The 26076-nt window shown below is 38.0% G+C and overlaps 1 protein-coding gene across 1 annotated transcript; it reads right to left on the reverse strand.

Annotated features, from left to right (window-relative positions):
* Window positions 1–1765: 1765 nt before the first annotated feature.
* On the reverse strand, window positions 1766–25408 carry LOC137299044 (uncharacterized). The gene is made up of 6 exons (XM_067831519.1): window positions 25084–25408; window positions 20066–20241; window positions 17071–17222; window positions 16484–16609; window positions 5909–6002; window positions 1766–4807 (listed from the first exon to the last, which is right to left on the reverse strand). Exons 2-6 carry the CDS (start codon window positions 20217–20219, stop codon window positions 4680–4682), a joined length of 654 nt encoding a protein of 217 aa, XP_067687620.1. The 5' UTR covers window positions 20220–20241; window positions 25084–25408; the 3' UTR covers window positions 1766–4679.
* Between the last annotated feature and the right edge of the window lie 668 nt (window positions 25409–26076).

Consider the following 26076-nt stretch of genomic DNA (forward strand, 5'->3'; position numbering starts at 1 on the left):
GGAGGTGACAAATCGGGAGCGTCTCGCCAAGCACCGATACGATAGACTGACTTGCTGGTGTCATTTAAAGTAATTAATCACAAATGGCATTGTTTTCACACTGAGTTCCAGCCCATGCTTTAATTAACGAGTTCACAGATGTTAGCAAATTTACACTGTGTAGCGTGTCACACTATGAAATTTATGATATATAAGCGTTTATTAAACTTCTGACAACTTAACTTACGAAGATGGTGCTTCTAAGCTTGCGAACCTAAACTACAATTATTTTCCACTTTAAAGAACAACAGATGTAGAGAACAATTCCATGCGTCTCGCAAAAGATTATATACTTTTGAAAATCCCTCAATTTGTACAACTCAGTGGCTGGTCTAAAAATGTATTAAAGTATATGCATGTTATCTATGTACTGTGATTGTTTAATTGTATGAATCGTACCAGAAGTAAAATAACATTTTTTACAGGTCTCATAGATTTTTCATTCATCCTTTTGAAAATGGCAAAAATAAAATGTTGCGCCAGGTCGACGTGCTAGAAGGCGCTGAAATACGCAAATTAACTAGGTCTGGCAGTACTTCTCCAACCAAATCTTACCTTGTTTGGACTGATGTTGTTACCTCTTAATGCATAGACTTTTTAGTGTACAATGGAGTAGCATATATGCGTTCATTCTAGAAATTCCTCGTCTGTGAAACAATAAACCGAGATATAAGTGGAACCGCGGTATTTTGCCTTCTGTTCCATATACCTGTCTTGTTTTGATAGTTATGGTTTCCTGTTTAAAGCACAAAGCAGGTTTTAACAGCACAGCTACATTCCAAACATACACAACCATAACGTACGCCACATCAACCATAGAAAGATTAATAGCCATTTTGTTCAGGTTTTAATAGTCATTTAAAATATTCTGTGTGCTTTAGCATATCTACAACCTGATGTATCTTGTGCTCATGATCTAGCGAAATATTGTCACTGAAGCAGGTATAGCTGCTGTTAACTTGTTTTTAAATTCATACACAATCACAACCAGTATCATTTGGACTATAGTAACGTGCTATCGTCCTATGGTATTGAGCATTCAGCTGGTACTGGTATGATGTTATGAATATTATAAGTCAAATTTACATCAATTGAACCACGAAAGTGAACACACTGAATGGCGTTGTCTATCCATCTAGACTAGTACTACGTTTGTGCTGGTAGTGTGAAATTTCCAAGATTAATCACAAGCTCAGGAACAATTCAAGTACGAGTTATGTCAACAAGATCAATGGTGTTTTTTCCTGTATGTTATTGAAGTTAGATCACTGGACATGTTTGTTATGTTCATTGATATAGATTTACTTAATACAACATATATTATATATATATTTAAGTAACATACCGTGAATCACATTCAGCTTAGGCTTTTATGTTTTAGACATTTTGAAAAGATTGTTGTGAAGTGTGCATGCTTTGATCACTGAATGGACAACCACTAAGTTTTTTTCTCTTTTCATGCTAATTTACAAGTAGCATCTGTTTCAAAGCATATAAGAATTGAAAGCGACAATCATTATGTTTGTTTGATTGATATCCTAATACGGGTAGCATTGTATTTAAAGCCAATATGAATTCAGAGTTAAACAATGACACATTTCCCATTACTGACAGTAGCATGTATCTATATTATCTGTAGCCATGACTACTATTGGAAGTACGTCACAGATGCAAATGGATGTATTGCATAACATCCAAGAAGCCCTCATCGCTGCTCGCAGCTATATTTTATTATATTTTTGGTATTCTATTTCAACATTTTGTGAAAACAAACATGCTACTTGGCAGATACAAGGAAACCTCAAGTTTGATGCATTAAACAGAAAAGATACTTATAGAAACAAACATTCACACAAAATATACATATACAATTAGTCAGGACAGCAGTTTATTATAGCCACCATTTGTTATAATCATGTTCTTTTTAAATGCAGCATACTAAAGTATGTAAGACTTTTGATATGCTCAATGAAAAGCAAAATATCTAAGACATATTCATATACAGATATATTAATACAGATATAAATACCCTGTTTGACTAATTCTCATTTGATTGCAGCATGGTTAACTTTGGTTTCATTTTATTTTCATTATCATTTTCATATACCGTTCAAAAGAACTAGGGGATATTCCGTTTTCAAGCATGCCACTAGCAATGCCAATGAATATGAGAAAAAGTAATATATATATCCTTACAGATGAAACATTTCCAAAGTAATGGAAAAAAATTGTCACATTTTCCCTTAATGTCTCTTCATCATCTGTTTCCTCCTTCATCATTCAAATTTTAACATCTTATAAATCCAATATACCCCATTTTTCTAGAATGGTGTATCTGTGGTATAAAAAGCTACACATTATAACTACACACTGTTACTAACAACGGTAGGTACTTATATAGCTCAATGATGTTTCTCATATCGTACCTCTGAACCAATTCAGCTGCAGACTAGTGACGTCAGTTGATGAGGTCACTAAGTTGTAGTCACGTGTCCAAGGGAGATAACTTTTATCTGTTTAATTCATGCAGGAGTGCCATTTTGAAATCGAATATTAATTGTCAACTACCATGGTCTAACTGACTGATTATATGCTATATATTGTTTGTTGGTTGTATGGTCTGAAGACCCCTTAAAAAGAAGCAGGGCATTTACGTTATCATGTTATCTTATAACAATATGAAGCAAGTTTCATTAAACTGATGACATGATGGGCTGCAAAGCATTGTGATGTAAGTTCACTTGGTCCATATCTGCTGTGAAGGATAGCATTGTGATGGAAGTCCATTGTTGTGGTAGCTCATGTCACAGGAGGCGAGTTTTACCATGTAATCATTACAATATCTCCAGTTGAAGATGGCAATGTCATACTAATTCATTGAAGTGATATCTCCTGTGAAGGCTTAGAAGCATTGTAATGTAATTTCATTGCGATGATATCTCCTGTGGAGGCTTAGAAGCATTGTAATGTAATTTCGTTGCTGTGATATCTCCTGTGGAGGCTTAGAAGCATTGTAATGTAATTTAATTGCCGTGATATCTCCTGTGGAGGCTTTGAAGTATTGTAATGTAATTTCATTGCCGTGATATCTCCTGTGGAGGCTTCGAAGTAATCTACTGTAATTTTATTGTAGCAATATCTCATGTGGAGTTAGCACTGTGATGTAATTTAATTGTTGTAACATCTCCCGTGAAAGATAGCACAGTGTGAAACAATTACCTTCCAGCAACATCTCCTGTGAAGGCAAGCAATATAATACAACTTCACTGCACTGACATCAACTGAGGATGTTAGCACTCAGATGATGAGGGTAGCACTATGATACAATTTCATTGTTTTCGATATCAACTGTTGAGACTAATAGTAAGGTACAATTTCATTGTATCAATATCAACTGTTGAAGCTTGCACTATTGTACAATTTCATTCTATCAATATCTACTGATTGAGGGGGCTTGCACTAAAGTACAACTTCATTGTATCGATATCTCCTGCTAGCACTATGGAATAATTTCATTGTATTGACATCAACTGTTGTGACAAGCATTACAGTACAATTTCATTGTACAAGTATCAATCATTAAGGTTAGCACTAGTTTCAATTTCATGGTACCGATATCAACTGTTGAGGCTAGCACTAAATACAATTTCATTGTATTGATATCAACTGTTGAGGCTAGCACTAGTGACAATTTCATGGTATTGATATCAACTGTTGAGGCTAGCACTAGTGACAATTTTATTGTATCGATATCAACTGTTGAGGCTAGCACTAGTGACAATTTTATTGTATCGATATCAACTGTTGAGGTTAGCACCAGTTACAATTTCATTGTATCGATATCAACTGTTGAGGCTAGCACTAGTGACAATTTTATTGTATCGATATCAACTGTTGAGGCTAGCACCAGTTACAATTTCATTGTATCAGTATCAACTGTTGAGGCTAGCACTAGTGACAATTTTATTGTATCGATATCAACTGTTGAGGCTAGCACCAGTTACAATTTCATTGCATCAATATCAACTGTTGAGGCTAGCACTAGTGACAATTTTATGGTATCGATATCAACTGTTGAGGCTAGCACCAGTTACAATTTCATTGTATCGATATCAACTGTTGAGGCTAGCACTAGTGACAATTTCATTGTATCGATATCAACTGTTGAGGCTAGCACCAGTTACAATTTCATTGTATCAATATCAACTGTTGAGGCTAGCACTAGTGACAATTTTATTGTATCGATATCAACTGTTGAGGCTAGCACTAAGTACAATTTCATTGTATCGATATCACCTGCAGAAGCTAGTTTGGGGAAGATACATACTGTCAACACTGCTACGTCAAACTTTGAAGTGTCAAGCCTAATATGGATATCTCAAAAGTGAAAGTTTGGTCCCATGTCTTTAATCATCATCTTCAGTTGTGCTCAGACTCAAATACCAGAAAATATTTATGTAGGTCTTGTCAACTTCAACACAGCAGAGTTTGACCGTATCACAAGTGAGTATGCGAAACTGTGTTTACTACTTTACCCACCTTTACAATACAATCTACCTGAATGATAACTACAATCTACCTGAATGATAATTACAATCTACCTGAAGATGTGTATAGACTACAATATGATTAAGCCAGCATCATGAATGAGTACAGCACTTCTTCTTGCTCCTGACAAGTGGAGGAACTTCATCTGAGAGCTGGATATTCAATTCTGTACTATCTCGACTGGGAACTTCATCATCCACAGTATCTCCCAGAAGATGGGCTGAAACATGGCGTGGTCAAGGCATGAAAATGATCTTGGTCCATAGATTAAAGGAATTACAATGTAAACAAACCAGAGTGCTACCCACAACCTAAATCTACATGAAATCCTCATGAAATACTGTGAGTGAGTGAGTTTAGTTTTATGTCACACTCAGCAACACTCCAGCTATATGGTGGCGGTCTGTTACTAATCAAGTCTGGACCAGACAATCCAGTGATCAACATTGATCTATGCAATTGGGAACCAACCACATGTGTCAACCAAGTCAGCAAGTCTCACCATCAAATCCCGTCAGTCACCTCTTACAACAAGAAAAAAATAGCTGCCTAAAAGCTTAATAGTCAGATGACTTATCTCACCGGGTACCCTTTTTCTGCTAGGTATCCAGGGGCAATAGTCCAGATAGAATAAATATAATTTTTAAGGAATCATTATGTGTTATTTATGATATACATATCCTTCTTCTGATTTTATGGATCAAATGAACACCTCGACTTATCCATGAGATCAGCTTTGCTATGATAATATAAGCAAATAATACCTCCAGCACTCTAAACTAAAGAAATGTATGCTACAAATTGTTTTCTAACAAACATAACTTCTCCTGCTTCAAGATGATGACTTTGCTTTATGATTTATTTTGAACAAAGATTTTCCTGCTTGAGGTAAGACCTAATTCAATGACACCAACAGAAATTCCAATTTGAAGGATTCTCTAAACTAACAGCTAGTCTCTGAAATGAACATATTTTACTGAAAAAAAACGTTCACAGTGAAAAAAATAATATAATGAAATGGAGTCCTGAGACTTCCTTCATTTTTCTTCATTTCCTTCCTGAAGCTATGGAAATCTAGACTTGCCACATTTTCTAGACTTGCATGGGCTTTCTTGGATATTTATACTTCAGGGTCTGTACGACAGACTAAGAATTCTCCAAAGATTCCAAGTGTTCTTATATGAGTGAGGTAGCCCAATCCCTTGTAAGACTGGTGGCACTGAGCTGTAAAATAGTGTTTTGATTGTAGTTTGCTTGTAAAGCTAAGATTTTTTGACTAGGTTACCAAGAACAAACATGCTGTAATGATGGCTGTACTTACCAACATCATAAAACAGTTTTTCTACATTGTCTCCTGTGAGGGCTGATGTTTCCATGAAAAGAAACCTGTGATCTTCAGCAAATTTAAGAGCTTCCTGCAATAGTCAAAATGGTCATAAATGGCAAATGGTAAGGTAGAATCTCACAGGCTAACTCATTAAGGCCAAGAGACACGCATGTGTGGGAAATTAATTAGCTTCTCACAGCGAGAGCCGCGTGCTATGTCATAGGCCTATACAGGTAAATGAACACGTCTGAGAGAAAGGGGATTATGAGATGTTGTTAGAGGAGGGAAGTGTTTGTTACACATTACTGGGAGTGAATACAAAAATACTATTTTGCATATTGATGGAATTAACGGTGACAAGATTACAAAACCTTCTTCAAAATGCAAATACTATGTAATATAAAACAAGAAATATCAAGTATATACAAAGCAATCAGAATAGAATACTTTGATAGTTTATATAATGAATCAGAGACATAAATAGCAATACTGTATTACATCCATGTTTGTATAGTTCTTAAATAATCCAAGTTACTAATTTAGACCTAACTCAATTGCGACTATTGGTTTTTCATAATTCTAACATTACATAATCAAATATGAAGTGATAACTCTTGCTATATATATATATCCGAAATCCAGCATATCGATTGGTCATAGTGAATAATCAATCTGTATCCAAGCTGTCAAGTGACCAAATGTCCACGCCCCATCACCTGTCATTTCCTGTTACAGGTATCTCATGATACAATTGGTCATAGATAACAAATCAGCCACTATATTGAACAGCCGACATACAAAATGTTCTATTCGGGAACTTTGATGACGCCCCATATCATGACCCTTTGTCTTCTATATATATTAGGAATTATATATGTGCAAGGAATAGTATTATACAATATGTATAAATGTATGTTTGTGTGATAACATATGTTTTCTGCGTTAAATCTAGATGAACCAAAGTGACAGACTGTCACTCTGCTCCATGTAAGTCACAGACTAGCTTATTGGTAACATTCAGCTTATTAAAATATTCAGTATATTTCACGGAAGATCACTATGCATGTGCATAAATTCTTCTTTACTGCCACTGACATTGATGTTTTGTACAATGTAACCTCACACAATGATATGAGAGGGACAATTTGTTTAAGTATGTCTCATGTGTTACAAACAATGCATGCATACATATGTTAAGAAAATATATACGTACAAGCCACCAAAAGTCTACAAGACAAAGTGCAATAAAATGTTGCATATATGATATTTACACCTGCTTTCTTTCAACATATATCTTCACAACAAAATTAAACAATTAAACAATCAGGGATTGCTCATATGGCGAGACCCAGCTGAAATAAGCATGAAAAAACCATGGTATACCATGGTATACCATGGTAGACCATGGTTCACAGACCATGGTTTCCATGGTCTAGCATGGCTTACCACATCCGGTAAATGGCACCACAGTTTACCATGGTAAAATAAGACCATGGTCTACCATGGTCAACCATGGCAGAATTAGACCATGGTAAGTCATGGTCTACCATGGTAGCAAGACCATGGTGGCAGTAAATGGCACCACAGTTTACCATGGTAAAATAAAACCATGGTCTACCACGGTAAAAAGTGACTATGATGTACCATGGTAAACCATGGTAAAAGAAAAACCATGGCATACCATGGTCTACCATGGTAAACCAGAATAAAATATGTCCATGGTGGACCATGGTCATCCATGGCAAAAATAGACCATGGTTCACCATGGTCTACCATGGTAACAAAACACCATGGTGGTAGTAAATGGCACCACAGTTTACCATGGTTAAGTAAAACCATGGTCTATCATTGCAGAAAGAGACCATGGCGTACCATGGTTTGCCATGGTGAAAGGAGACCATGGTGTACCATGGATTACTACTGAAAAAAATGAGACCATAGTAAGTACAGCATGTTCATTAGATTGCACAACAGTTTACCATCAGAATAACCTTTGGCTATTGAGACCATGTTGAAAACCAACCATATCACACAACCTACATAGAAAATTGATATAGCACAAACACCATGGCATAGAAATCAATTAGAATATCAAATATTAAAGAATTAACATAAAAAAGACCCATGCACTGAAAACAAACTGTTTACATTACGAAGACAAAGTTTATTACGAACATTGCCTCAGATTTAAATGAAAGACAATTTGACGAAAGCTGTTGGAAAGCTCACAGGGATTGTGGGATATCCTGTGCAGCTAGAATTATAAATCCAGTTACACTGCTGAGGACAAATGGTATGTGGACATGTTCATCTTTTTTCAGAAGACATTATTATTTATTATTTTAAAACAGAAATGGGATGTCCTCCAGTCTGTATCCAGGAAAATGAACTCTTTCGGGACAACATTTCATGCAGTAATATACAATTTCAGAAATCCCATTAGACTATATGATTTAAAAGTAGACACAATGAGAGTCACGACCAACACAGAATTTACACGAGTGCCCCAAATCATCTACCTGGCAGTTGTACAGGGGGCATCACAATTTCTCTCAGAGGAGACAGGATTATACACACGTTGGAAGAACCTTCAGGAAGAGCTGTGGGGACATCACAGAAGATACCAACATTGCTTCAGGGATAGTGTGTTAGTGAGTGAGTGACTGAGTTTAGTTTTGCTCCACTTTTAGCAATGCTCCAGCAATAGCACGGCGACAGACACCAGAAAGGGGCTATACCCACTGTACCCAGGAGAGGAATCGAATCTAAGTCTTCAGTTTGAAGAGCAAATGGCTCTGGAACATAACTTAATCTTCAGTGTTTCAACATAGTACCATTTCTTCAGAACTGTCCAGTGGAAATCTGAAAAACACACAAACAACATTTAATAACAGTGTTTCCCCATTTCAAAGGTTCTTGTGTTGTTTAATTGTATATTTATAACTGCTGAAAAAATGTTAAGTATTTTCCCATACTTCGGATATTTTTTCACCTGAGTATTATACTAAATCATGTTATTTAAAAACATTTCTATACATTAATGACTTTGAATCACTTTCTTTCAATGTGAAGAGTGTATACCTGTAGCAAAACATGCAATAGAAGTTAAAACACAAAACTGGCTTCCAAATCACTTGTCTACATTCATAACCAAATACAATATTCTGAAATGATGCATAAAATTTCATAATACTTATATTAATCAGCACTATCATAATATTGATAAAAACGTATCTCAAAAACGTATAAAAACGTATTTGAAGCTATTTCCACGTTAAATGAATGGCAAAATGTACTGACACATTCAGTATTGGTTTACAAACAGCAGTTATTACAAAGCTGAATACAAATTTATAAGATAGAAAGAAAATGGAATGTCCATAAACGTGCCTATAGCAATTACCTCCCTTTTATGATCATTTGAGTGTATTTTATTGTGTGTGTAATCTGAGAACAAACGGAATCTTTCAGGCTGACCTTACAGGCACCGTGAACTTTGACACCTTGTGCTACACATTTTTTTAAGCCATAACGGTTTTTAAAGTACCGTTAGATACTGATCGTGTCTTAACATAAATGAATGGGAACATATTACATAAAAGCTCAAATTAACGTTCATCACACATTACTCCTTCCCTTTGAGAGATATTCACTGAGAATGTACGACATAAACACTTCATACATTGCTATATATGTTATTGTTACATTGTCTTACGTCATTCTAATCAAAGAGTGTTGCTTACCCCTTTACCTATGTTCGTATGCGAACCTTAAGTTACTCAAAACAAGTTAAATATCGGGGCACTCAAAACGATTTCAATATTGCTTTTGTTTACTTACCGCTCGTGCTCATCTCCATTGGAAATCAACCTTAGACGTATCCATCGGCATAAATCTAGTCTATTCCTTCTTCACATATCCAGCGTTGGATTATCCTCGAAATCCGTGAATCGCTAATACGTTAGGGTATTCTTCGCTTAGATCGTTGTCTGTTGGCAAAAGTTGTGTTTGGCGCCTCTCGCTCGCTTTGCGCGCTCACACAGGTCTACGTGACACATAGCACTAGCAGTAATGGCATCGTGCCGCGAAGAGATCGTTCCCATTCGGCTTGTCCCGGAATGGTGCGAGTTAGAAGTGGAAACGTATTTTTTAAGAAAAAAATTAAAGCCAACACGTTTTCATAGATATATACACATAGATCTACTACGACCAGGAATATAATCGTAACTGCATGTGTAATAAATAAGCTGTACGGTTAGCGCTCATGAAGTCGCAATAGATTACGGAAGAACGAAGGGCGTGGCCGTGTTTGGCGCGAAAATCGGAGCCATGTACCGCGCGATCGTGTTACTTCACAACAGTAGATAAATTCTAATCTTACGATGTAATAATGGCTAGAATTACAGTATTTCGTCTCTTGATCGATTTAATCGATCTGTGGAAGGACAGTTTATGTACATATCCCCGCCCATAAATTTAATTTCATTAGTCAAAATTGACCTAATTTCTTCATGGTCGTATTTGCACGTGGTGAACAGAATGTGACAGTGAAATGTGTTCAAAAGTGGAGAGCACTGATTTTTTTTTCAACGGGTAGATCGACGTACGGGTTTGGAAAGCTGTAAAAAAACACATCGATATCAAAATACTTTTCAACATTTCTTTCTGTTTATAGTACCAAGTGAATTGTTTGTTGTTTTTACTGTTTTATGTTTTTGCTTCACCATAAACACTGTCAAAGACGTACTTATAAGTATCTGCTCACTTGCGATCGAGAAAATCACGGGAGAAATTCAATGAAATGAGACGAATTTGACAGCGTACTTCAAAGTTTTACTTTATGGATAGACTAACAACTAGTCTCTGAAATGAACATATTTTACTGAAAAAAGTTCGTATTGAAAATACTATAGTATAATACTATAATAATATAATGAAATAGAGCGCTGAGACTTTCTTCATTTGCAGCCTGAAGTTAAGGGAATCTACAATCCATATTTTCTAGACTTACATGGGTATTCTTGGATATATTTGCGTCAGGGTCTGTACTTTATGGATTAAATATCAATATTCAGGGCAATTAGAAAACCTCTACAGTATCAACTAGTTGCGTAGCTATTAACAGATGGTGAGTTTTTCTTTGAACTGTCTATATTGCTGAGACAACTCGTGTTAGACAGAGCATTGTTTAGCTTTTCTGTCGTACAATGTTTGTTGTGTTTATTTTAAAACAAGAAGAAAAAGGCACCCACACACAAAAACTAGTATTAGAGAGAGACCAGATTTACTCAGTTTAAGGGACAACTTTAACAAAGGGATCGGGAGAAATAAACCATACCTATTTTATTTTCAGATGAACACAGGGTTATTTTTGTTTTGCTTTTCCAGAGTATAAGACGTCAGTTGTTTTGTTTGTGTATCTCTGCAGCAATTATTAGTAAGTAAAATCAGTGAATAGTTCCGCTTATGAGTATTTTTATGACATCGTGTTCTATTTTTTTTTTATTAAATCACACTACATTTTAACACTCACTGAGGTGTTAAGATTTAGTTGTTTAATGCACACAAATGTAAGAACAAGGACCTACAAGATTTGTTATTCATAAATGAAACACAGAGTCATGAAACCATCAGGTTTCCCCTTTTAAATTTTTTATTTATCACAGTTTAAAATGTAAAATTTTTCTGTGATGACCATGGTCTACCATGGACTTTCATGAGATGACCATGGTCAACCACTGCTTTGAACCAGAACACCATGTTTTACCATGGTTTTGTCTAGGATGACCATGGTCTGCCATGGCAAAAGGACGATGACCATGGTCTACCATGGTTTCTGGTGATCATGATTTGTGATGACCATGGTCTACCATGGTAAAATGGAAAAGACCATGGTCTACCATGGTTACTGGTGACCATGGTCTATAATGACCATGGGACCCCTGAAGGTCCCGGGGTAGAATAGGCCTTCAGCAACCCATGCTTGCCATAAAAGGTGACTATGCTTGTCGTAAGAGGCGACTAACGGGATCGAGTGGTCAGACTCGCTGACTTGGTTGACACATGTCATCGGTTCCCCATTGCGCAGATCGATGCTCATGTTGTTGATCACTGGATTGTCTGGTCCAGACTCGATTATTTACAGACCATCGCCATATAGCTGGAATATTGCTAAGTGCGACGTAAAACTAAACTCACTCACTCACTATAATGACCATGGTCTGCCATGATGACCATGTTAGACCATGGTCTACCATGGTCTAGAAATGTTGGTGACCACGGTATATATAGCACAGTAAACCATGGTAATACCATGGTTTACTGTGGTAAGCCGTGGTTGACCATGGTCAACCATGGTGCGGTTTCAGCTGGGGACAGTTTCCTGTAATCTGCAAAACCTGCCAGGGATATCAGGCTTGAGTAGCCCTAATTAGTCTTGCCGCAGCACGCCAGGCAATCAGCACGGGATTCCAGGTGTTGAGCAGTGAAGTGGCTCTCGGGCTTAATGAGTTAATTAAGTGCGTGTGGTACCTGACTGATGGACGGTTTAGTCTCCAATCGCCAACATCTCTATTCGTCTACGTCTCCATTCGCCAACAAAAACACACCTGACTAATTAGGATGAAATGCACCTCCACTCTTATAATGAAACCGCCTGACAAGGGTTGTATAATATTTAGTGCAGTAGAAAGATAAGTATATTCAATATGAAGTCACACCTGGGATCAAATAAAATGAAAGGGTTGAAATTATCATTGTATACTCACTTCTCTGCTACTAAACAAACTTAACCCTATACATTTTTATAGGACACAGGTATTGTCTAAATGTTGTGAGACAAGTAGCCACACAGTGGAAGTGCATCACAGATAGAGGCAAGGGGAAATGCAGTACCATAGGCGACCACATATCTTCTGTCACAGAGCACAACCATCCTCCTCTGGTGAATGAAGCTGAGACCAGACTCCTGACCAGACTCGGTCACCGTGTCCGAGATGAGATACAGCCCATCCAACAGATCTACAATGAAGAGATCCTGAACCTTGAGGAAGATGCTGGTGATACTGTTGCTTCCTTCTGCAGTGTTCGCTCATGCCTCTATCGTCAATGTCTAAAGTTCTACCGCTACAACTACAAGAACAACCCAGCCTTCAACACACACGTGCGACGAGCTGCTTCTCTTCCCCTCCCCCCAGTGGATCAAGTTCAGGATGCGTGGATGGATGCCCTGAATGTGTCTCCAGATGTTCAGGGCACCGCTGCCTTCAACAACTACATGATCACTGCATGGGTAGACTACGTCACAAGGTTTCGTCCTCGTCTATAAAAATACTGGACCCAGAACGAACAATCATTTGGAAGGATTCCACAACAGATTCAAGAAACTGGTTAGAAAACATCACGTAAACATCTATGAATTTGTGATCACCATGAACAAACTAGAGACAACAAACCGACTAACACAGAGACAAGTGGAACTTGGTGCAGCTGTCCGTCCCAGATCCAGGATCTACCAAAACCTGAATGGCTTTATAGGCAGACTACGTGAACAACTTGCCACTGGAAGAAAATCCCCCCTACAGTTCCTTGACATGGCTGGCCACCTCATTAGGTTGAATTAAGAATGGACATAAACTTTCAAGTAACTGTGATGCAAACATAACAGTGTATATATACACCTGGAAATTAATCAAGCAACACCCCAATTTTTTCTATTGGAGCAACTTTGAAGTGTTCTGACAATCAAAATATGCCGGGTTGATATAGTTTGACACTTTTTTATTCAACAGACGATCTCTGACAAACAACTTAAAGGGAAAAAGTATCAAGTCTTTGCTTTATTGCAACGAAATCCAAATTCTTAAAACTGTCTTAAATTCATGAAAAAATGGACACAATTTACTATTCATCCACAGACGTTGTTGTCAGGTGTATTAACACAAATGTCACATGGAAAGAAAGAACAGTCATCTGAGAGTCTGCACACCGACTTTCATCAATATCTAGTGTGTCCTCCCTGCGCACGCACCACCGATTCCAGACGCCTCCTCATTCCTTGGATGAGTCTCCGGATCTGATTCTGGGGGATCCTGTTCCACTCCTCATGCAGGGCAGCCGTCAATTCGTTGAGATTATGGACTGGTGGGTCTCTCTGCCTCACACGACGGCCAATAAAGTCCCACAAATGTTCAATGGGGTTGAGGTCAGGGCTCATGGCAGGCCATGGAATTCTGTCAATTGCATTTTGCCGCAAAAAATCATTTACAGCATGCGCCCTGTGAGGTCTAGCATTGTCGTCCATAAATATGGGTCTCGTTGCCAGAGGATGGTTCTCAAAATGAGGTACCACAGCCCTGTCAAGAACCTCCTGTTGGTAACGAACACCGTTAAGGTTGCCACGGATGGTAATGATATCCAACTTGCAGTTCATGGAAATGCACCCCCATACCATAACGGAACCTCCCCCAAAGGCCACAGTCTCCTGGATGTTCCGTGGAGCCATTGCTGTGTTCCTCTGCCTCCAGACCCGAGTACGACCGTCCACCATGTGCAGCAAGAACCGGCTCTCATCTGAGAAATGGACCTTCCTCCAAGAGGCAATGTTCCAGTGCAAACGGTCATTACACCAGGCCAGTCGGGCTGCCTTATGGGCTGGAGACAGTCTGGGTCGCTTGATTGGCCTCCTTGCCCGGTATCCTGCAGCTTTCAGACGATTCCGAACAGTCCTGTTCGAGATGGGTCTCCCTGGAAGCCACTCCTGTCTCAACCGAGAGCTCGAGTCGAAGGACCTGCGCCGTACAAGTCTCAGTAAAGCTCTGTCCTCCCGGACTGTGGTCTTCCTGGGTCTTCCTGGTCTAGGCAGGTCTTTAACTTCATTAGTGGCCCGGTATTTTTTCAAAAGTTTTGAAATTATGGAATGATGTCGTCCGATTTGAGTCCCGATTTGTCTTAGAGACATACCAGCATTCCTCATGCCGATTATTTGCCAACGAGTGGCCTCTGATAATTTCCTACGTGCCATGACATTGAAATGAATGAAAAACCGAATGCAATCGACAACCTGCGCTTGTAAACACCCCAGGGAAAAAGTGCATTTTTCGAAAGTTGAGGTTAAAGCAATGCACGTGCGCTGTGCAAGCTTCACGCGCGTCATATCAACCCATGAAAAGCTCATGCTGTATGTCAATACATCAAAATTGAATAATCAATCATCAAAATTACTTCGTTAAACTTTGTTAAGTTTTTATGTGTCTTTGAATTTGGTGTTGCTTAATTAATTTCCATATGTATATTTATGATATGTTAATGAAATGTGATTAAAACATGTATAACAATATCTGTATATATAATCTGATACTGACATAAATTGATATTGCTATCAATACATGTTTCTGTACAATACAAATAATACATTAAAGGCATTGTTATCAATAAATAAAGCCATTTTACACATCTGTACACCTCTTTTCCTTCTTTCAAGACGAGTCCACTTTCAGATCATAGGGGTGACGCTCGTTTATCATTACGTAATCTGTGGTCAACCGACCATGGAGTATTGTTTCCAGACTGTAGACGCATAGAGATGTCAGCAATTAGAGAACATGCCTGGGTTATTCATAATACTAAAATGAAGGCTGCATTGGACTGGTCATTCCTAACTACAGTCAGTTTGATTTCATCTGAGACCAATGAATTGTTCACTAACACTAAATCTGTTGAACACAGCAACACAAATTTTTTGTACAGTCACAGGAAATGGACAGACCATCTCTTATGATTTGTCTCATTATTTTGGACATCCAAACGAAAAAGCTGTTTTATTAACAATCGTCATCTTGTTGTCAACACATGATTGTTGATTACCTGGCTGTAATTTATTGGTTTCAGATGAAATCATAATGACTGTAATAAGAGTTACATCCCTGCCACTTGCAACAGGGAAGAGACTTTAAGAAAGTAACTTGTCCTGACTAATTTTCCACTTGCCCTGATTTTTATGACATAATTATAATGACGTAATTATGAAAGAGTAAATCAACATGGTATCTGATGTTTATGTTCACTTGACTATATGGAGCAGTGATAAAAAGCAAAGAAAGATAACTCTTCTTTATGATCATTGTGAAATTTAATAGCTACATTTTGAGCAGACATGAAATGAAATCCAAGTTTATTTGAAGCCTTGAAACCATATTTGAAACCATTAGCAGAAATTATGTAGTACCCCATAGACAAGTCCAATATTTGATTGCCTGATATGTAAACTGACTTGTCTCGGGTGTCAGGCGATGGGATATTTCAACCCCTGCCTTGACGAAACACAAGGTCATCTCCACCTACAACAAAATGGACATTTACCTCCCCAACCAACACTCGTTTTGCACACAGCATCTCACATCTACACCTATATTAGGAACAGTTCATAATTTATGGTGGGGGGTCACTCACTTTGTACAGAAATTTTAGGGGGGTCATTCACATTATTCAAAAAAAAAATCATCACCACCCCTAGTCCTATATTATGAACTGTCCTTGCTCCTTGACACTCCTTTGTTTGTCTTCACTCACCCTTGTGGGTACAACTTTCTGTGATATCTTGTCTATCTTGTTGCCAACGATGGCTACTCGTATATCGGTGGGTCCATGTCTGTGAAGCATCTGTAGCCAGTGACTCTTGATGCTTTTATATGATTCCTGCAAGTGTGAGTAAACTAATGTTACCCTAATATGGCTTATTATAACAGGTAACCATCTCAAAGTGATGTGCCAAATTCGTTCTCATGCACTTTTCAGAAGATCAGAAGAACATGATGCCAGCATCTCCTATCATAATCTCCATTTCATAATGTTCAGAAATACTTGATTCTTGTGGATTATTTCATAAATAAGAAAACAATTAAAAAAATACAGAACAAACAATGCCCCTTCAGTAAACAAATGGAAACAATGCAATGATCTGTGTTGCCTTTCATTAGAGGGGCGGTGTGGTAGATCATGTCAGTGATCCAGGTTTGAATCCCCACATGGGTACAGTATGTAAAGCCCATTTCTGGTGTACCTAGCAGTGACATTGCTGGCATATGGCTAATGCCATACCATAACCTATTCACCCATTCACTCAGAACTTAGAACAGTATGCTTGATACGTCACTCACCATGTCTGTGACATCATAGACAACAATGGCTGCCTTGGCATCCCGGAGATACATGGGGATAAGACTGCGGAATCTCTCCTGCCCTGCTGTGTCCCAAACCTGGAATATCACAGTCTTGTCTGGGATGTCCACAGCTTTAGCAAGGAAACTTGCTGAAAAAAGGATAAATCTGACCATAGTGTGTCTTGTCTGAGATGTCCACAGTTTTAGCAAGGAAACTAGCTGAAAGAAAGGATTAACTGACCATAACATGTCTTGTCTGGGATATCCACAGCTTTAGCAAGGAAACTAGCTGAAAGAAAGGATTAACTGACCATAACGTGTCTTGTCTGGGATGTCCACAGCTTTAACAAGGAAACTAGCTGAAAGAAAGGATAAACTGACCATAGCGTGTCTTGTCTGGGATGTCCACAGCTTTAGCAAGGAAACTAGAGGAAAAAAGGATAAAACTGACCACAATGTATCATAGGTTGCTTTTTTTCCCCATGAGGATTATAACTGAATCTTCTCACTGGCATGTTTCAACAATTCTCAGGGAAATGTACACACTGAAATATTCATGCTTTGTAGTATACAATTCACTCATTTTCATAAATCAAAGATAGGCCTGCTGACTAAATATTTAAAAGGGAGAGAATGGTGTTTTATGCTGCGCGGACAAAATATTGGTCGGTGATGAAGTCTGAAGAGGACAAATTAGCTGGTGACATGACATTCAAAGATCCACTATGTTCCTGATGATGTGCAATCAATCAGCCATTTGAACTGCACACGGACAAGTTTCAGTTATAATTAGTGGGGAAAACTCAATCTGTTTCTTTGATTTGTTCTTTCTTTCTTTGATTGCTTGTTTGTAGCACTTCTAAGTACTCTCAATCAACTTAGTGTTGATACTTAATAAATTTGATTTCACATCACAAATGAACTTGATTCATCATAACATAGACATTTTATGGCTGTTGCTTTCACTTGTGGGCAAGTGCCCCTATATCCTTCATACCAGGGTTTTCTAAAAGCAAGCCCTTTCGTTTATAAGTCTGTGGAATACTATTCAGAAAATGTTTCGAAATAGAAGCCCTTGGACTTTCATTCAATTCCAGAGTGTGTCAAATGAGAGTAGCCTGTCCTCTCTACAAAACAAATCACCCATGTTATTTCCTCGGATATTTGACATGACAAACATATCTGTTTACACTGTTATGCAGGGTCGACTGCTATGATTCTTTGTGTGATGGATTGACTCAACTGAACCCCATTGTTATAGTACAGTTTGTATGCATTCCATGTCATTGGATAGTCACTACAATATTTGTGAAAGTAATACTGAAATGATTTCCTTAAAATATTGCTTTATGGCCTTTTTATTCCATGTGATTGTCACTTTCTGAATAAAAGCCCCTGTTTCCAAACATAGGCGCAGGTTTCTATCTGGTGTCAAAGTTCACTTGTCAAAAACCCTTTTTTCCGTGAAGCTTCTTTTTGGAAACCCCCAGTAGTTTGCATCAAGCATTTCTAAAATCACTATCCCAAACATTTTCTAAGTGTGCCATAGGGTACTTTATATAAAGCTATTATTTTAGATGTGCCTTTTAGAAATCAAGTGTGTCCACATGTTTTCAGAATAAATGACTGTAGCAATGACAATGATCATTTGAATTTTTGTTTGTAAACGAAAATGCAATCTGTTTTCTGTTATAACTGATATGTCTCTTGTTTTAGATGGCTTTCTGAAGTTTCAACGTTGTTGTGCTTCCCTAATTTCTTTAATTGCTAAGAATTTTGTGACAGGTTTGCTTGTTCAATATATCAACATAAACATCAAACATAAACTATGTCCTCAATAACCAAACAATGAGTACTTTCATTACTCTATAAGGGAAAACAACCAGTTTCTGTACATCAACCATCATAATTCCAGTGATTTCCTGGTTGATGAAGTCAATAAATGTTTTTTCTTGTTTGTCATTTGCTCAAGTGTTTTGCTTTGGGGATTACGCCCTTTATAGGTGAGCTATGTCTTTCAAAAATTAGGTGTCCAATGAGGACATGGATGAACATTCTTTATCTGTGCCATTTCAATATATACCATGACATGGCAGTGTAATATATTGAGTATTTGGACCCTGACTGGAAATGTTAAAGGTAGGTTTATGAATAAATTCCATTCAATCACTTGTCAGGTGTTGACCTGACGATGAAGAACAGGATATGACTGGAATGATGAATTCTCAGCAAACATTGGCAGTATCTCTAACATACATCAGCATTTGACAAGACTTTCTCACGACTAATCATGAGAGATCTATCTGAAAATGTGACAAATTCCTTTGTCAAAATTACTACTCTTACCCCAGGTCAGTTGGAAACACTGAAATTTTAAAGGAAGGGCATCTTTTCTTGTAATTTCTGAGCATTCTTACCATAAGTTCACATATTTGTATATGTTTGTGTGATTATGTGAGTGTGTGCATCCAAAGCAAGTGACTTTTCTCATAATATAACTTGGGATTTGACCTCATTTTTCTTAGGCAAAAAAAACATCAACCTGACCTTGCCACAGCCAAGAATTTTTATGATAGATTAAGACAGACCAATATTATTTCTTGTTTCACAGATCCACCTGTCATATTTTTTTCCAGAATAAGAAATAATAAACAACAACTTTCCATGCTCAAAAAATAAAATCCAAATGTTTTTACTGGTAAAAAATGTAAACTTACAAAAAATGTTTTGTAGATTGTTTTTTGCCCCATATACACTTTATAACTTGCCAAAAGTGTAAAACTTTGAGTATTTAGAAGGAATATCACTTTGACTGGTGATTTTGTTTTTACTTTTTTTTCCTACTGCCTTTAGGTTTTCTGAGCATAAAAATCTGTAAAACAAGAAACAAAACTGGTCTGGCCTTATTAAGATGTTCTAATGCATTATACTGTTATCTTAGAGATTGATTTTGACTGAGAGGCACAATAAAGACACACAAACCCTGACTTACCACCAACAGTGCCGCCATGGTCTTCGTTGAATGTATTCTTCATAAACCTCATTGTCAGACAAGTTTTCCCTACATTCATGTCGCCAACAGTCACGACCTTCACCTTCTGAACATGCCGTCTGAGGGATGTTGTCTTTTCAACTCCTGTCTGCATGATGAAGGGTTCCTCTAGTGTTCTGTGTCAAATACAGAGTAAGGCCATGTACAGAAATATATCTAGTTTACACAATGAGTTAACCGCATAAAACATGGCTTAAACGTGAAGGATTAATACTGCAATGAAACATTAATGTACCAGTGGCTGCCTGTCTGGTGTGTGGACAAAACCATCTCCTGCGGACAAAAACCCTGTGGACAAAACTTCCGTTGGACAAAAACCCATGTGGAGAAAAGCCCCCTAGGACAGAAAACCCTCAGGACAAAACCCTTCACCACGTAGGCCAAAACCCCCAAACCTCCAAGAGAATAATGAAGATTGTTTATCATTCAAATATACCACCATTTTTATTCTTCAATATCTCCATGCATACTGACGGTTACTTACTGGGGCATATATTTATATCAGTTGCAATATAATGTAAGCGAGTTGAAATACTTAGTGATGTGTACATATCAAAATACTAAGTTGATTATTTGAACTTTTGAAGTCAGTTAATTGCCATCAATAATGAAGGTTCACCCTTAATGATGTTTACAAATGAAATACTAAGTTAATTAATGATAATCTTTTTTACTGATTCAATCAAAGCATGTCACTTCAGTGTGTATTTAGTAGTTAAGACATGTTTGGTGGTTTTCGCCACAGGTCCTCATTTGTTTTTTTTTGTCCCTATGGTTTCTTGTCCTAAATTCTTTTTGTCCAAGAGTTTTTTTTGTCCTAGGGAGCATTTGTCCACAGCAGGTTTTGTCCTACTATACTACCGACAGAAAATAAGGGAACCAAGAAATTGAATGTAGATGACTTTGACTGTGACAGGGTCCGTTATCGTGGCATATCTCCCAAACGCAACATCCAATGACAATGGAATTTCGCATAATGCATGCCCAGCACGTGCTACACGTGCATACAGAAATTAACTCCTGTAAATGTACTGGAGAAGTCGCAATCACTAATGGAATAGAGATTGACACTTACTGACAGAAATGCCTCCAAGGCAGTATCTCGGTGAAGCAATAAAATGGAGAATTGTGGGGATGATAGAGGGGGGGACATCATTATGTGAAGTTGCCCGGCAGATGGGTAAATCAAAAAGTGTAATTTCACGCCTGTGGGATAAGTACCGTCAAACGGGTGGGGTTGCAACGAGACCTGGGCGTGGTAGACCAAAATCAACGACACCACGACAGGATCGTCTCATTACGTTAATTGCTCTACGCAATAGGTTTAAATTGGCCCCTGCCATCAATAGAGAATTCCGCACATTCACAAGCTCGTCTGAAAGCAAGACAGCCTTTCAAGGGTGTCACACTTTCAGCTCACCATAAGCGCCAAAGATTGGCATGGGCTAGGCAGCATCAGGGACGGGCTGTGCGCCACTGGCGTTACACCATGTTCTCTGATGAGTCAAGGTTTTGCCTACGATTCACAGATGGCAGAAAACGTTGTTGGCGTTGGAGCGGGGAGCGATATGCCCGAGCAGCAATTCTTGACCGTGATCGATATGGAGGTATTAGTGTCATGGTGTGGGGTGGGATTACACATGACAGACGATTAGATTTGGTCATCATTAACGGAGCCATGACTGGTCAGCGATACGTTGACCAAATATTGCGTCCTGTTGTGGCTCCATTGACTAGAGTTATCGGCCGAAATTTTGTATTCCAAGATAATAATGCCAGACCACATCGGGCCCGAATTGTCTCCGCTTATCTCCGACAAGAAGGTATCCAGACATTGGACTGGCCCTTTAAGTCCCCAGACCTGTCCCCAATTGAACATCTCTGGGACATTCTTGGTCGAAGGGTGTACGCCAGGGACCCAGGACCCGCCAACCTGGCCCAGCTTGGTGCAGCTCTCCAAGAGGAATGGCGGGCAATACCACGGGCAACCATCCGGAAATTGATTAACAGCATGCCATCAAGGTGCCGTGAATGTGTTGCCCAACATGGTGGACACACCAGATATTGAACTTGACGCCTAAAATTGATTTAGTGGATATTTAAAGCAGTTTCAAATTCGCTATTATTTCATTAGTTCCCTTATTTCTTGTCGGTAGTATATTTCATGTCCATGTTTACATGTTTACTGTGAGATGTATCTTCTTAGATATTATGTCAGTGTTGTAAATTCCTAAAATTTAAGCCACACAACTGGTTTGATAACTCTCCAAAGTTACAAGATTGGTTGGAATGTTGCCCATCCAGAATTTTCAGGATTGAGAAAAGTAACAAGAGGGTAAATAAGAAGCGGGAAACTAATTGACGTATCAAAGCTCCTCACAGGATGTTTGGGTTATCAACGTTGCATAACTTCAAATTATTTGTGACCTGTGCCCTATGCACAGGAACACCCAAAAATGTCTTGTCATTAATGATGATGGCACAAAATCTATAATCTAGGTCAATCATATTCATTTACTTCCTGGGTTTAGAGGAAGTCATCCAACACAGATTTATTAGAAGTAGCTGGTATGAATATTCAGTTGTTTGATAACGTTTCACTTTGATATTAAACATTTTTGTTTTTCCTCAATGAAACATTCCTCATTTTATGTACAGTCAGCTTGTCAGACCTGACAATAGCATTTTGGTCAACCAAGGTCAAAAAAGTATATACAAGAGCATTATACACTTGGGGGAATAAGTTACCCGGTCTTTTAAGCGTGTGAGTTTAGTTAGTTTTACAGTACACTCGGGGGACACCAGCTTCACACATTGTACCCATGTGGGGAAATGAACCCAGATCTTCTGCATGACAAGCCACTGTATCACCTGTCCTCCAAAAAAGCTGAAACTCTTAAAACCTGTCACTGTGGAATCATTCATCCCAGTACACTTTCAGGTTTGTCAATGCTACGCCCATGTTTGTGCTTACAACAAAAGTTTAACAACTGAGACCTGCATTATTTCAGTCGTTCATCCAACATCAATCAAACATGATATTATGACACTAAAATACTGTTTAAAACGGAATTATAAACTCACTTGTACATGGAATAAGCAAGGCGTTAAAGGTCTCCATTCAACATTTTCCTCATTTAGGGGTGCACTGTTGCAGGACTTCCTTAACACATCCGAACAGAAGGCAGTGATGCATTCCCTTCACAGTGACTGACTGTATAGCTATCTGGTTATGTAGTTACATGACTATCTAGCTGTTTGGGTCCTGTTTAAAATATCACAAGGAACTAGTAACATAGCTATAAAGCATGGTCATTAACATTGAGTTTATTTTCAAAATATTGATAATAATATATTGTTACCTATACCATATTTTTGACAATTGCAGCCAGCAATGTAAAATATTGTTGACACACATTTTTTTATGTATTTCCGAGCACACTTTTATTTTAAGTTTATTTACAAAGACCTGACATACGTCATTTTTTGTGTCAAGTATGGTCATTCTTAGCAATTTAATCACTTCTAAAGGTGATGAGAATGTACTGAGACCTTGGGGACATTCCACTATTTTGTTGTACACTCACAGGCGAAGATACCTCCACTTGAATGAGTTTCAGTCAGGTTAAGATTCGTTAAGAAAGACTTCTTTTAAAGGACATGAGCAAGGCAGCACTCATTACATTCTTAGTGAGTGAGTTAGTTTAGTTTTATGCTGTACTCAGCAATATTCCAGCTATATAGTGATGATCTGTAAATAGTCAAGTCTGGACTAGACAAGCCAGTGATCAACAGCATGAGCATCAACCTGTGCAATTGGGAACCAATGACATGCATCAACCAATGCAAGTTAGCATGTCTGACCACCCAATAATGTTAGTCACCTCTTAAGACAAGCATGGGTTACTGAAGATCAGTTCTAACAGAGATCTTCATGGGTCAACTCATTTTGAAACAACCAAGCATACAAACATAAATACATTTGGTCAGCATTCTGAAGTCTCGAGTGGAAAAGCCTAGTGATTTAATTGTTAGCCCATCAAACCACAGACCTGTGTTCAAATCCCAGCTTACCAATATCAGCATCTCATGGTTATTAAATAGCATCTCAATTCTAAATACTTAAGCAATACTGGTCAACGCATGAAAACACAAAACGATATCTGTAACACTAAAGAAATACATTTAGATAAACACAATAAAGTTTCTAGTTCAACCAGTTTTCAGAACCATACTGGTGTGGGCATACTGTTTATACATTAACCAACGCCAAGTCAAAGTAACAAACTGCAACATAAACATGAAAAACTGAATTAGTATTGTAAATTACTTCAGCATTAATCAAAGATTTTATTTTGTTTGAATTGCAAATTAGATATATATGGAAACAATTAAAGAAAACTTCTGAAATATTATTAAGAAAAAGCTTCAAAAATGTGTCTTAAGATGTGATACTTTCTACAGTAACACCTTAAAAGTGCTAACAAATATGTATATACCGCCCCTATAGCCTGGAATGAGTCTGTAAATAGTGGGGTCTGGACCAGATAATCCAGAGATCAACAGCATGAACATCGATCTGCGCATTTGGGAATGAATAACATGTCAACCAAGTCAGCAAGCCTGAACACCTGATGCTGTTCATCACCTCTTACAACAAACATGGGATACTAAAGACTAATTCAAGTGATCAAGTTAAAGCTATTTTCACTAACTGTTTATCAATAAAGTTCTAAGTTTAACACAGATTTACAAACACAATATTGTACCATGTTCAGATATGAAGAAAATCTTCTCAACAGTTACAGTTTGTTTGTATTTGTGAAAAGGGTGGGGTGGGTGGGTATATTTATAAATGTCAGCTGTATTTGTGTGTGCAGTTTTGGGGTATACCCTTGCAATGAATGCCAGGAAACAAAGGACCAACAGGAAACAGTTCGCTGTCACCATCTACTTACGTGATGGAGATGTTAATTCAGCGTTGATCATCATGTCACGTTTCTTGGGATACGACAAATAATGTCTGCTCTGACTGCTGTCACTCGCCAGCTGATCTAGCTGTGACTTAACGTCCTTCCACCAGTTTACGTGTATGATTCACTGATAAAAGTGCCATTTCAACTAGTGCTTTCAAAGTGACTCTGTCAGCGACTAGTTGTAGACTGATTTCCTGTCAGCGCATGGATCACCCCAAACTTCCGTGTCAGGCCATAACAATTCGTTACTCGAGTATTTCCAGGGTCCAAACTTTCCTTCCGCGTTGACAACTTAGGTTTGAAACTCAGAGTTATCTCCCTTCCTTCACTACACGCGTTATTAAGCAGAGGGAAGGAAAGAAGGTATTCCGGCCGTTTTTAAACTACTACGTCTTAAATAAAGTACGTCTTAAATCTTATAACCGAGTTAAAAAGTCTCACTTCTTTCTTGCTAACAAATATTGTGGACTGTAATTAAAATGTTATGGTTAGAAAGATGGTTGATGTTTGTTATTGAACTTAGTGACAGCAAAGGCTGTTGCACTCTGGTAATCAGGTGAAAAAAAATGTCAGTCTTTTTTTTTCCTTCTTGAGTGTTTCAGCTCAAGATCTGCCTTGCGATTTTTGTGCAGTCATGTTCTTCGTATGGTTTCATTTGAAGTTATACATTCAGGATCATTCCGTATTATCCAAAGGTAAAGTCCTTCTAACTGTTTTTTTATCGTTAAATATGATTGCCCTGACATGATATTGCTAAATGTGGCTTAACACCATACTTACTCAGTGTGTCGATTGCTGTAGACCAATGACGATTTCAGTCTGTGTAAAATACACCGAGATTATTATGTACACAAACAGTTTGGTCTTGTTTCTATCGAGCGAGAGAGCAATACATGAAATCTTAAACTTCAGAACATCAGTTTCAGACGTGCAACAGATTGCCAGGCTCGCTGATTTTGTTGACAGGACGCTCAT

Source organism: Haliotis asinina, chromosome 10 (assembly GCF_037392515.1).
Source record: "Haliotis asinina isolate JCU_RB_2024 chromosome 10, JCU_Hal_asi_v2, whole genome shotgun sequence".
Taxonomy (NCBI): Eukaryota; Metazoa; Mollusca; class Gastropoda; order Lepetellida; family Haliotidae; genus Haliotis; species Haliotis asinina.